This window comes from Triturus cristatus, chromosome 2_1 (genome assembly GCF_964204655.1).
Source record: "Triturus cristatus chromosome 2_1, aTriCri1.1, whole genome shotgun sequence".
Taxonomy (NCBI): Eukaryota; Metazoa; Chordata; class Amphibia; order Caudata; family Salamandridae; genus Triturus; species Triturus cristatus.
This window is the reverse complement of record NC_140581.1, coordinates 35,016,620-35,029,896: the sequence shown is the minus strand read 5'-3', so window position 1 is coordinate 35,029,896 and position 13,277 is coordinate 35,016,620. Positions and strand designations below refer to the sequence as shown.

Below are 13,277 nucleotides of genomic sequence, written 5' to 3'. Positions count from 1 at the left end.
CGGCCGACCTAGGCTCAATAAAACAAAGTAGCACCAGCCCACCTTTCCAACACAGAAATCAAATTTTAAATGGACACACAGATTGAAAACAAGGAAGCTACAAACAGCTCTTTGTCAGAGAGGAGTTGCATAAAACTTACTTAAGGCGGCCAGTCCGTGCCACGGTCCCGAGTTTAACATCCGGTGCCGCAATCTCCTTGAACCGCTAGAGCACACGCAAACAAAAACTGGTGCCTCTAGTTGTCCCAAAGGAGGAATATTGGCTGCCTGATCTAGGCTCAACAAAACAAGTAGCCACCCACCGGACAAGCACCTAACCACCTTCCCAACACTCAAATAACATTTTACAAGGACACACAGAATAAGGATAAGGAAGCTAAAAACAGAACTTTGTCAGAGAGGAGTTGCAAAAAAATTACCTAAGACAGTGTATCCGTCCTGAATTTAACCATCCAGTGAAATATAGGATTTCTGAAATTAAGTTACACACAGCATTAATGCTGCTTCTCAACATTTGCTTGATCTCGCCACTTAAATCAGGTACAGATGGTGTAAAAACTCTCCACATAAATGTGGCCACTATTATGTGAAAGCAAAAGACACAGATAATGGATGGAATGCAGAGCAAATCAAACGTTCACCACCAATCAAGAGATCTGGGTTAAATTCATTGTTCTTTTGCTCACCACCCCAGTCTGGACCCAGCCATATGCAAATCAGTCTTGACCCTGTGCCTCATGAGAACAGCCCAGCCCTAACTGCCAAGCCAGGTCCTCCCTTGACTGGAAACAAGCATCCTGGAACCGGTTTCGGGGCATCACCCCTCATCAGCCAGGCTAGCTTGAATCCAGTGACACAGTGAACCCAGGTCCCACTCATATGTGAAGCCTCCGTCCATAGAGTCCATCACCTACAAAGATTCCTACAAGGATGAAACTAGACTGTGGTGCGTTATCATTTTTTAACACTCTTTGTATTCCATTTCCAGTGTTTCTTTAAGGGAAACAGGGCCATAGAGGAGGTCGGAAACATGCCTCTTTGCATTGAGGCTTGTTCTGCAGCCAGGAAAAGGGCTGCAACACAAGCCCCAAAGCCAAAAGGCATGTTTTTAAACATCCCTCCACAGTGCCTGCCCCATGTAAATGTAAATGTGCAGATATTTATATAGCGCAAATCACCAACCGGTCTCTAAGCGCTTGCTTAGGGAACCCGTCCTGGTATTCCCCTGTGAGATAACCCAGCAGGGTATCCACAAGGTGAAAGCCAGGCATCCCGCCGCGAGGGGCCATTGTGGAGATTAAGCAAGCTATTGCCCAGAGTCGCAGAGTGTGAACCCATGAATCGAGTATGCACTGGAGCGAGAATTATCAAGTCCATGGACAATTTATGGACTCAAGACCCAGCCGAGCCAGGAATTGAACCCTGGTCCCGGGCTGACCTCTGCTTCCAGGTCTGCCTACTCTAACCAGTGAGCCACACTTCTCCACGGGGAATGGATGTTTGTGTGGGCACCACATGTGGCGCCAGGCCTCATAGCAGAGGCCGCGGAGGGACGGGGGACCTGCTAGGGCCCCCCAAAGTCTGTTTCTGTCTGCCTTTCTATGGCAGTAGGACCGCCATAGAAAGGCAGAGGGAAAGGGCCATTGTAATCTCTACGGCCTGAGCAGGCACCGCCCTTATTGCAAGGATTACATTCTGACCACTGGGCCAACAAGCTCCTTGAGTCCATCGGAACTGGAGCAGTCGGTCTCTCAACCCATGCAGTCAGACTGACAGCATCGTAATGCAGCAGCCTGACCATTGCTTCAGATGTCGGTGGGACGGACACCAAGGCACGACAGTGTCAGTCCCTCCGACATTGTAATGAGGCCCTAATTCTGTAAGACATTCCAACCAGGGAACAGAGTATTCCTATGAGCCAATCTTACTCTGTTGATCTTGCTCTGCCACTGTTGGTGAGACATGAACCACTCATGTGACCAATGCAAAAAACAACAGTTGATGGACAGAATGCAGAACAATGTCATACATTCACCGCAGTACAGAGATCTGTGCCTAAATCCATCGTTTTTTTGCTCGCCATTCCAGTTTGAACCCAGCCATATGCAAATCAGTCTTGACCCTGTGCCTCATGGGAACAGCCCAGCCCAAACTGCCAAGCCAGGTCCTCCCTGGACTGGATCCAAGCATCCTAGGACCGGTGTTCAACATTCCGTCCATCATCTTTTTGTGTTGCATTTTCACCCTAAGTGAGAAGGGTATGCCCAGACGTGGGTCCCGTGCTCACTACCCCCTGGAGTCTAGCTATCCTGGCTGATGAGGGCTGAAAGCCCGAAAACGGTCCTAGGATGCTTGATTCCTGTCCAGGGAAGACATGGCCTGGCAGTTTGGTCTGGACTGTTCCCATGAGGCACAGGGTCAAGACTGATTTGCATATGGCTATGTCTGAACTGGGGTGGCGTGGTGAGCAAAATAACAATGGATTAAACCCAGATCTGTGACTGGGGGTTAATGTTTGACAATGTTCAACATTCCATCCATCATCTTTTTTTGTGTTGCATTTTCACCCTAAGTGGGAAGGGTATGCCAAGACGTGGGTCCCGTGCTCACTACGCCACTGGAGTCAAGCTATCCTGGCTGATGAGGGCTGAAAGCCCGAAACCGGTCCTAGGATGCTTGATTCTGGTCCAGGGAGGACCTGGCCTGGCTGTTCGGTCTGGACTGTTCCGATGAGGCACAGGGTCAAGACTGATTTGCATATGGCTATGTCTGAACTGGGGTGGCGTGGTGAGCAAAATAACGATGGATTAAACCCAGATCTGTGACTGGGGGTGAATGTTTTGCCAATGTGCAACATTCCGTCCATCATCTTGTGTGTTTTGCTGTTCGCCCTATGTGGGCAGGGTATGCCCAGACGTGGGTCCCGTGCTCACTACGCCACTGGAGTCAAGTTATCCTGGCTGATGAGGGCTGAAAGCCCGAAACCGGTCCTAGGATGCTTGATTCTGGTCCAGGGAGGACCTGGCTTGGCAGTTCGGGCTGGACTGTTCCCATGAGGCAGGGTCAGACTGATTTGCATATGGCCATGTCTGAACTGGGGTGGTGGAGTGAGCTAAAGAATGATGATGGATTAAACCCAGATCAGTTGATTGGGGGTGAGTGTTTGATTTGCTCAAACGCCCTGTCCATCATCCCCTTTGGTATTGCTTTGTTTGCCCTAAGTTGGCAGGGTATGCCCAGACGTGGGTCCCTTGCTCACTTTGCCACTGGATTCAAGACAGCCTGGCTGAGGAGGGTTATAAACTCGAAACCGGTCCTAGGATGCTTGTTTCCGGTCCAGAGAAGACATGGCTTGGCAGTTTGTGCTGGACTGTTCCCATGAGGCACAGGGTCTGACTGATTTGCATATGGCCATGTCTGAACTGGGGTGGCGTGGTGAGCAAACTAACGATGGATTAAACCCAGATCTGTGACTGGGGGTGAATGTTTGACAATGTTCAACATTCCGTCCATCATCTTTTTGTGTTCCACTCATGTGACCCTCAGCAACAAAGGTCCTCTCTGCCACAGCCAGAATCTGGTTAGGCTGCAAGCCACCCTGGGATTCCAAGCCGTGTCCCAACAACAGTTTTGTCTCTCATGTCTGCATCCAATGCTATCTGTTCACTTTTGAGTTTCATTTGTTCTTCCAGGGATAGAACTAAGGTCTTGCACGCCAGAAAATAGTTTTTGGGTTTAAATAGGTTTTTTAGCACTGCTCCTCCCTCCTGTTTATTACCTCCCAGGTGACCAGCCAGCCCTCTCCCTGCTCGTCAGCGCTTCTCAGCGTATCATGGAAACAAGGCGCATTTGCTTCAGGAGACTTACCTGGGAGAAACTCTGCAGCGCCCAGATGTCAGCCTTGAGGGGAAGCCAACATTTATCAGCTCCTATTGGTGTGACCTGGCCAGGGCAGAGCACTGAACACTGAACTCCTCCTGACGAGGGAGCCACAAAGAACAGGGTCTTCGTTCAGTGGCCCACTGAGTGAGTTCCATCAGCGTTCAGTGGGCCACTGAGTGAGTTCCATCAGCGTTCAGTGGACCACTGAGCGAGTTCCATCAGCGTTCAGTGGGCCACTGAGTGAGTTCCATCAGCGTTCAGTGGACCACTGAGTGAGTTCCATCAGCGTTCAGTGGGCCACTGAGTGAGTTCCATCAGCGTTCAGTGGGCCACTGAGTGAGTTCCATCAGCGTTCAGTGGCCCACTGAGTGAGTTCCATCAGCGTTCAGTGGGCCACTGAGTGAGTTTCATCAGCGTTCAGTGGGCCACTGAGTGAGTTCCATCAGCGTTCAGTGGACCACTGAGTGAGTTCCATCAGCGTTCAGTGGGCCACTGAGTGAGTTCCATCAGCGTTCAGTGGGCCACTGAGTGAGTTCCATCAGCGTTCAGTGGCCCACTGAGTGAGTTCCATCAGCGTTCAGTGGGCCACTGAGTGAGTTTCATCAGCGTTCAGTGGGCCACTGAGTGAGTTCCATCAGCGTTCAGCGTGCCGGCCAGGACAAACTCTGCATTCTTGAACTCCCATCACCCATAAACGCAGCATTTCTTTTGCTTCCTGAAACACTTATTACAACTTCTATAAAACACATTTATAAACAAAAGGCCGGGAGAAAAGAAGGTAACATTGGTTTTAGTCTTGACTCATTGGGGGGCATTGTGACACTGCACTTGACTTGTTTTAATTTTAGTCCATTTTATTAATTTACTCTTTTGGTTATTCAACGCTGCCCTGTTATGGTTCTGCGCTCCCGCTTTCAGTCTGTTTAGCAGCACCCTTCCTGGGCTAGAAGTTACCTAGGCATGGCAGCAGCTGGCATGCCACAGCCTGCACCCACAGCTGGCACAGGTAAATAGAATTCCAACACAAAGGGGCTTGGAAGAAATGCTCTGGCCCTACAGCAGCAATCCTAAATCCATGTGTTCACCACTCAAGTCCAGGCCTTCAACTCCATTTCTATCACAGAATACTCAGCGCGGAGATACCCCACCCGGGGTGATTCAAGCGCTTTACAAATGACATAAATAAATACAATCTCTTCCTTAAAGGACACCAGAGAAAGCAATATTGGGCGCACCCTGTTATTCTTCATTGGGAACAAAACAGGCCCATCCCATTATAATTGGCATCCACTGTAGATTACATTCCGAAGAAAAATATTGTAAAAATGCTGCTTTCAATCAGCTTATTCCACTTTTCAAAGACTTCTTCCTGTCCTTTTACCATCCAAACACGGACCCTTTTTTCAAGTTTGTTAATTGGTTGTGTACTTCATGCACAATTCGCAACAAGTTTAAATAACATTCAGGCATTCGGATGGCAAGGGATGTATGTTTGTTGGAGCCGTTGACCCCTTCCCCCGCACACACCCCACATGGCCTTCAACAGACCTGGTCTTTGTCCTATTGCATTTCCCAAAATGAAATGCCCTAAATATTCAGGGCCAAATGTATCATGTTTCATGCAGCGAAACGCTGCAAGCCTCTTTGCTGCGCTGCGTGAAAGGGCAGGGATGCGCTGTATTTAACATTATACAGCGCATTCCCGTCCTTTCCTAGTGCTGGCACGCGTTTGGCTGCCTAGCGTCAGCGCAGGCACCCTTGTGTCGTGGTGCGAGGGCGCCTGTAGTTTAGGCAGGATTGTTTTTGTGCAAGAAGGGACACCTTCCTTCACAAAATCAATCCTGAGAGTCATTTTCCTCTTCTATATGTGCCGCAGAATGCACCACATGTAGAAAGAGGTTAAAACAACGCTACACCTCTCCTGGGGAGGCGTAGCATTTTGACGCATTCACTGGTCTACCACTAATGGTAAATCTGGGAACATGCCAAAATCCATGGGTGGATGCGTAGTAACACCCACGCTCCACCCATGGAATGCCTCCCTGGGGCAGAGCATCTCAAGGCAGCGATTTACTCTAGATTTATCAAGCCACACAGGGCCATGCAAGGCGGCCTTGCATGGCTTGGTACATCACAATAAGGTTTTCAGGCGCCCTTGCGCCCTCTTGCGTGGCGCAAAGACAACGCAAAACCTTGATAAATCTGGCCCGTATCTCTTCCAAACCGAACACACATATATCCAACTTCAATTTCAGACAAAATGACATTTGTCCACAGATTGGACTGGCAATCCACAGCATGCTCATTCTGGAACACTTTCAAATATGGGATAAATACACAGGCTGTGCGCTAACTGGCCATGGATTACAGACCTGTTGGGTTCGAATGACGAGACGCGAAACGGTGAGTGAAAGATAATGTAGTTTCATCATTACGCTGAATCCCAAGGGACATCTTAAGGATTTTGAGGGCCCTGGGCAAAACGTATTTTCGGGGCCCCTTTTTGGACCAGCTTATTATGATGTATGATCCAGTTTCAGCTCTTTTGTGCCCTCTTTGGCCAGGTCAGTGACAGCGCGCAGGCACACTGGTCCAGATTACAAATGTGTTTCCATCTGATATTCAGAGATAGAGATGTGTGTTTTCAATATTATAACACAGCAACTGCTCACTAACATTACTGCAAATAATCTCTGTGACATCCTCCCATTTCTCATATGCGAGATATTGTTTTGAATTTAAAAAAACTTTTTTATGAATGTTGCATGAAACAGAAACACAATGTTTCACTACAAAATGTCTGTAATAGGCTCTCACACACACCCACATTAAAAATAAATGAAAGGAAAACGGTATTTACAACAATCTGCTTACAAATTTTTCAAAGTCTTCAGGGCAAGACTGCAGAATAGAGCTGGCTCTATCAGGGCCCCCCTGAAAGACTGGTGCCCCGGGCCACAGCCCATTTTCCCATGCCTTAAAACGTCTCTGCGAAGTCCCGCACCCACCATCACCTCCTCGCCTCAGCTGGCTCCGCCGCCGTCCCTCATGGGATGCCTCACACCATTCTCTTAGTGCATTCCATGCAGGTGAGACCACGAGCCGAACAAGCACGAGGACACAAACCCACACAATACCATGGATACAAGACCTTAAGCACAAATCTTTTTACCTCTACCCTTTATTGACAGACTGACCACCACTTCTCACCGGTAAATTGTTGAGCCCACTGCACTCCAAAACCTGATCCAAGTCTTGTGGATGCACTTGCAAATCCACTAAAGAGTTGATCCTCCTCCCAAATGTCTTTAGTAGATCAATGTAGAACGAGAACGTTCTTTTTAGATCCAGGTGATGGTGTCTCTCTACCTTCCTTGGTAGAATGGGGGATGGTGGGGGGGGGGGGAGGTCGAAGAAAGTAGTAAATCTGATGTTTTGCCCGATGTGAAAAGGTGTGCCCATCTTGGGTAAGAAGGAGGCATGGGTCCTAACAACCAGCTTATCTGGGAAAAGGTAGGTGTGCGGGGGCTCAAAGAAACATTTACCTGATGATGTGCCCACTAGGACTTTGGAGCCCACTGCAAAGCCCACATATGCCAACAAGATGTTTGACCAGCAGGATGCAGAAGGCCCAGCAGCCTCAGACTCAGTCTCACCGAAATCCAGGATAGAGGCTGACACATTAGAATTATAGCCTGAATGTCCTGGATTTGCAGCTCTGATGAAAGGGAGAGGGAGTCAGCTGGGACTTCGCACACTGATAGTGAATCCCATCGAATGCAGGCGGTCTGCCATAGTCTGGATGTGGGCGATGACTGCCTGGGGCAATCTCACCCTCAACAGCCTGTCATCAACGTAGGGGAAGACTGGTAACCTTGACCTCTGCAGATGTGCTGCAACCCCTGCCAACACCTTGTTGAACACCCGAGGGGCGCTAATAAGGCAACGGGGAACAAAGGTAGCTGATAATGCTCTTGGCCTACCGTGTACTGAAATGAACTCCTTTGGGCTGGCAGGCCAGGAATATAGAGGTAGGCGTCCTGCCAGTCCCGAGCTAATTTCCAGTCTCCAAGGTCGAAGGCAGATAGAACCTGAGCCAAATTGAGCATCATGAATGTTTCCTTTTGGAAAGAAGTAATTGAGAGGTTGTAGGTCTATGATAGGCTGGAGGCCGGCCACCATTTTCAGCACCAGAAGGTATTAGGAATAGCAACCACAAACTACTTCTGATACCAGCATTCTCTTGATGGCTCCTTTGACCAGAAAAGCCATCACTTCCTGTCGCAAGATCAAAAGGTGGTCCCCCACCATGCGATCAAGGGATAGTGGCAAAGGTGGCAGAGTCTGCTAGAAGGGTAGGGTATAGCCCAGTTGATCAATATGAAGCACCCATTTGTCCAAAGTGATCTCCTGCCATTGGGGCAGGTAGTGCCAAATCCAGCCACCAACTGGGTGCTAATGCTGGTGTGAGGGCATGTTAAAGAGACTTTGACGCTGTGGCTGCAAGGGGAGTAGATTGGGTGGACATCAGGTATTGGTTTGCTTGAGGCTTGTGGGAGCCATGTCTGTGGCCATGAAAGGACTGAGGTGCTTGCTGGCTGTGGTGTCTAGGTGAAAGAGGACATGGCTGATAGCCCCTACCGGAGCCACCTAAGGAGTGGAAGACAGAAATACAGCCGTTGTGGGCCCATGGTGAGGCCCAACACCCTAGTGGTGGCACAACTACGCTTAAATAATTCGAGCTCTGAGTCTGCCTTGTCACCAAAAAGGTGAATGCAGTCAAAGGGATCCCTGGACATTTCCCAAAAAGCCAGTAGTCCTCATCCAGCCGTGATGCTGAGCACCACCGCGGAAGCAATGGCTCAGCCCAGGGAGTCGGTCATATCCAATCCACATCTGATTATGAATGTGCTGCATCTCTCCCATCAGCATTAGCTTGGTAAGATATAGCTCAGGCCTCCTCCGAGACCATAGGCAGCACTTGTGCAACTGTATACCATATGGTATGTGAATAGCGGCCCAATAAGCATGTGGTATTCACAGACCACAGTCCCAGGCTGGTGGAAGATGAAATTCAATTTCCAAAGGTATCCAGCCACTTGGAATCCCTAACTGGTGGTGTGGAAGGGAACACGCAGGGGTTTTTATCTTGGAGGTCGAGGCCTGGACCACCAGGCTCTCAGGGGTAAGATGCTGGGTTAGGATGGCTGCCTCCCCAGTAGCGGGGCGATTGCAGCAGTAGATAGTCCTCTGCACCAGAGTTTCAGTGAAGGCCTTGACCACGGCACCAAGCAGGACATTAGTGAGGTCTTCATTGAATGGGAGAAGGGGTTCTGAGGGGAACACTTTGGGTTGAAGCACACCTGTCAAGACATTGGTCATGACCACACCAGTGGGTAGCTGAGGGTCAAGGATCTTAGCCTCCCTCTTGACCACCATTGCAATGAAGACCGATGCTAGCGACTCTGAGCGCAGCCCTAGGATCTCCCTCGCAAACAAGATCTGGAGTGTTGTGGCATTGTGTGGTTCGTGGCCAGAAGCTTCATAGCCCGCTCATAGATGGCTTTGGATTCATATGGGCATATTTATGGAATTGGTGGTGCACGGCAGTGCAGCAAGTTCCATGCGACACAGGAAAAGGGCAGGAATGCATTTATTTAGCCAATACAGTGCATTCCTGTCCTTTCCCCCTGCGATGGCGCTGTTTCAGCAGATTAGTGCCAACGCAGGCACCCTTGCACCATGGTGCAAGGGTGCCTGTGTTGTGTGCAGGATTGTTTTTGTGCAGGAAGGGCCAACTTTCCTGCACATAAACAATTATTAGAGGCGTTTTTCCTCTTTCTATGTGAGCTGCAAAATGCAGCACACATAAAAAAAAGAAAAAGTGAGGAGAAATAAATATATTTCTCCTTGTTATGCCTTACCTCGGGAGTCATAAAATTCTGATGTATTCCCAGAATTACAAGGTCTTGTAAATATGGTAATGCATCAAAAACCATGGGAGTTGCGTGAGAACACCCGCCACAAAACCCATGAAATGCATCCCTTGTGTAGCGTAAGGCAATGGAGCGATTTGTGCTACCTTGCCTTACTTCATACCTCCATACTCCATTGCCCATTTAAAGCCACGCCAATATGCTCCATAGTCCTACAATCCTGGCTGGAATTGGAGTTGTGGTCCCTCTCCAGACACACCAAGTGGGGGTCTGTCACAGACATTTGCCTTTCAGGCACCAACAGGATTGAAACCAATTGGTTACTTTGGAGACATACCCCCAAAAAATGGAAGAAAGATTCACACTGGTCAAGGTTGGCAAACAGTCAAAAAATGACTAGGTGGGGTTCATTTGAATCTGTGCTGATGGCGTGGAAAAGAAAGAACTGCGGTCAGTGTGTTGGGGTGGCGCCTATATAGGCACCTTGCCACCGGTGTGAGGGGACAGCAAAAAAATGTCCAGATCCAATCTGACGGCTGGGGAATATTCTAAGGCAGCGGTAAGGAATCTTCAGCTGAAGTCTTCATCAGATATAACTGTTAGATAAGAGCATCTTTGTTAACTATAACTCTATGTCAGATTCAAATCACAAACCTATGAAGGTGAGGATATTTGTTAAAGGATAAAACCCGTAAACATTTTAGTCAGCTCTCTCTGTACTTTCTTTAATTGCAGGGCTCCTTGTTTGACACGCTGAAGGAGGTGCGACCCACTGTGGTGCTTGGGGTACCACGGATTTGGGAGAAGATTCAAGAAAATGTGGTTGAGCTGGAATCTAAATTATCTCCAATTCAGAGGTCCATCAACATTCGGGCAGGAGACCTTGGCCTAGAAACCATCCAGAACTTCAAGAATGGGTATATCATCTGAGGCGTGTCAATTAATCTCTTTTACGGTAGTGTGTGGCTGTGATGCATGAGCACTGTTGTAGGGGTATCAAGAAGCTTGAGAAGTGAGAAACACTTGGATGGCAAAGTCAAAAGGGCATATAAATAAAACAAACCTATCAGTGTTCCCCGCAATCTTTTAGTTCCATATTAACAGAACGTGAATTCTAGGTACTTTCCTGAAACAATTGTTCACACTTGTAATATCTAAAGGTAGAGCAAACAGCGTCCCTTAGGCTGGAGTTATAACAGAAAAGGGACAGAGGCAGTGCTAGCACAGAGGTTATTAAAGGGACGTGTGGCTGACTCTGATCCAGTTACAAGACTTTCATGAGAACTCCATTATCAGGGAATCTCTTGAACCTTAAAATCCAAACTCCGTCCTACAAGCAGCGACATAGGGTCCTCGGGCATTCATTAAACATGAGGGGCCCGATTCACAGAACTAACTTAAGACAAAATCCTAAACTTACTACCATTTTGGTATTCACAGAAGGCACTTACTCATTTTGGTATTCACAGAAGGCACTTACTCATTTCGGTATTCACAGAAGTTAGGACTCCTAACTTTAGGACTCCTAAATGCCTTCTGTGAATACCGAAAGTCTTAAAATTAGGATTTTTCTCAGTTTAGTAGTAGTATAGTTAGGACTCCTAACTTTAGGACTCCTAAATGCCTTCTGTGAATACCGAAAGTCTTAAAATTAGGATTTTTCTCAATTTAGTAGTCCTAAATCTAAATTTAGGACTACTAAATTGAGAAAAATCCTAATTTTAAGACTTTCGGTATTCACAGAAGGCATTTAGGAGTCCTAAATTTAGGAGTCCTAACTATACTACTACTAAACTGAGAAAAATCCTAATTTTAAGACTTTCGGTATTCACAGAAGGCATTTAGGAGTCCTAAATTTAGGAGTCCTAACTATACTACTACTAAACTGAGAAAAATCCTAATTTTAAGACTTTCGGTATTCACAGAAGGCATTTAGGAGTCCTAAAGTTAGGAGTCCTAAATTTAGGACTACTAAATTGAGAAAAATCCTAATTTTAAGACTTTCGGTATTCACAGAAGGCATTTAGGAGTCCTAAAGTTAGAAGTCCTAACTATACTACTACTAAACTGAGAAAAATCCTAATTTTAAGACTTTCGGTATTCACAGAAGGCATTTAGGAGTCCTAAAGTTAGGACTCCTAACTTCTGTGAATACCGAAATGAGTAAGTGCCTTCTGTGAATACCAAAATGAGTAAGTGCCTTCTGTGAATACCAAAATGGTAGTAAGTTTAGGATTTTGTCTTAAGTTAGTTCTGTGAATCGGGCCCGAGTATTACATAAGTCTTAATCTTTACAAGTGTAAATGGATGTGAACTTATCAGGAGACTCCCAGGAGATATATGGTCTAACGGCTAAAAGGCTGTGCTTGGAACATGGTGGTCTTCGTTCAGATCTCGACTTTGTCACTTGACCAAATAGTTGTATGCAAATGAGCAAATCACTACACCTCACTATGCTGGAAATTGTGATGTTGAGTACATTCAAAATTGAATGCCCCTTTCTTACTTTAGTTTTTATAATGTATTCATTTATTTTTAGGTTTTATATAGCGCCAGCTAGACTCAAAGGTATCAGAACACTTTACATATATTGTGAGAACGTTTGTTTGTTTGTATTCTGCAGCACACACAGGCTGAGGAAAATGCCTCTGAGGACTGTTTTTGTGCAGGAAGATGCCCCTTCATACACAAAAACAATTCTGCCTACAACGCAGGCACCCTAGCACCATAGTGTTGGCCTTAGGCTGCAATGAGTGGTCCAGCGCAGTTTGTGCACCCATGCAGACAGAGGACAGGAATGCATCGTATAATGTTAAATCCAGCGCATTCCTCGTCTCTCTTTCATGCTGTGCATCAAACAAGGTGGTTTGCTGCATTGCGTTGCATGAATATTTCTTGAACATGCTCCTCAGTATATGACTATTCCAAACAATGTACATAAGAAGTGATATTTTTCCTTCTGAATAACTTTTCCCGCATCCTCCCGACCTATCTGCATCAATGTTTGATGAAACAGTTTTCAAAATTAAGTGTTCAGCATACGAAATTAAGTAAATATTGGTGAAAAGGATCAAAATTAAAAGGATCTCAAAACGTGCCACTTTTACCCAGGGAAACGTGCCTGTAGGAAATCCGCCTTTTCTGTGTGATCACCCCAGATTATTCACCTTTTGATGGACCCTATATTTTAGCTGGCTTTAGAACTTTGTGTACTTTGCCCCTGCTAAACAGTAGTAAAGTACCTGTGCTCCCCTCTATGCATACTCCTAATTAGTATATTCAACTTGTCTGTAAGTCCCTAGAATATGGTACAAAATGTACCCAGAGCCTTGAAGTTAAATGTCACTAGTGCTCTACAGCAACTATTTGATCCATCCACTATATTATACCTACCACTGTAGCCTAACTGTAACAGTGCAAAACACACACTATGAGCTCTCAAAATAAAACCTACTGAAA

At 46.8% G+C, this 13,277-nt stretch overlaps 1 protein-coding gene across 1 annotated transcript in view; it reads left to right on the top strand.

Annotated features, from left to right (window-relative positions):
* Positions 1-13,277, top strand: part of LOC146863661 (long-chain-fatty-acid--CoA ligase ACSBG2-like) — a 570,849-nt gene that overhangs the window by 301,016 nt on the left and 256,556 nt on the right. Inside the window, exon 8 of the mRNA XM_085627754.1 lies at positions 10,554-10,735. Coding sequence (XP_085483880.1) covers positions 10,554-10,735 — 182 coding nt within the window. The remainder of the gene's footprint in view (positions 1-10,553; positions 10,736-13,277) is intronic.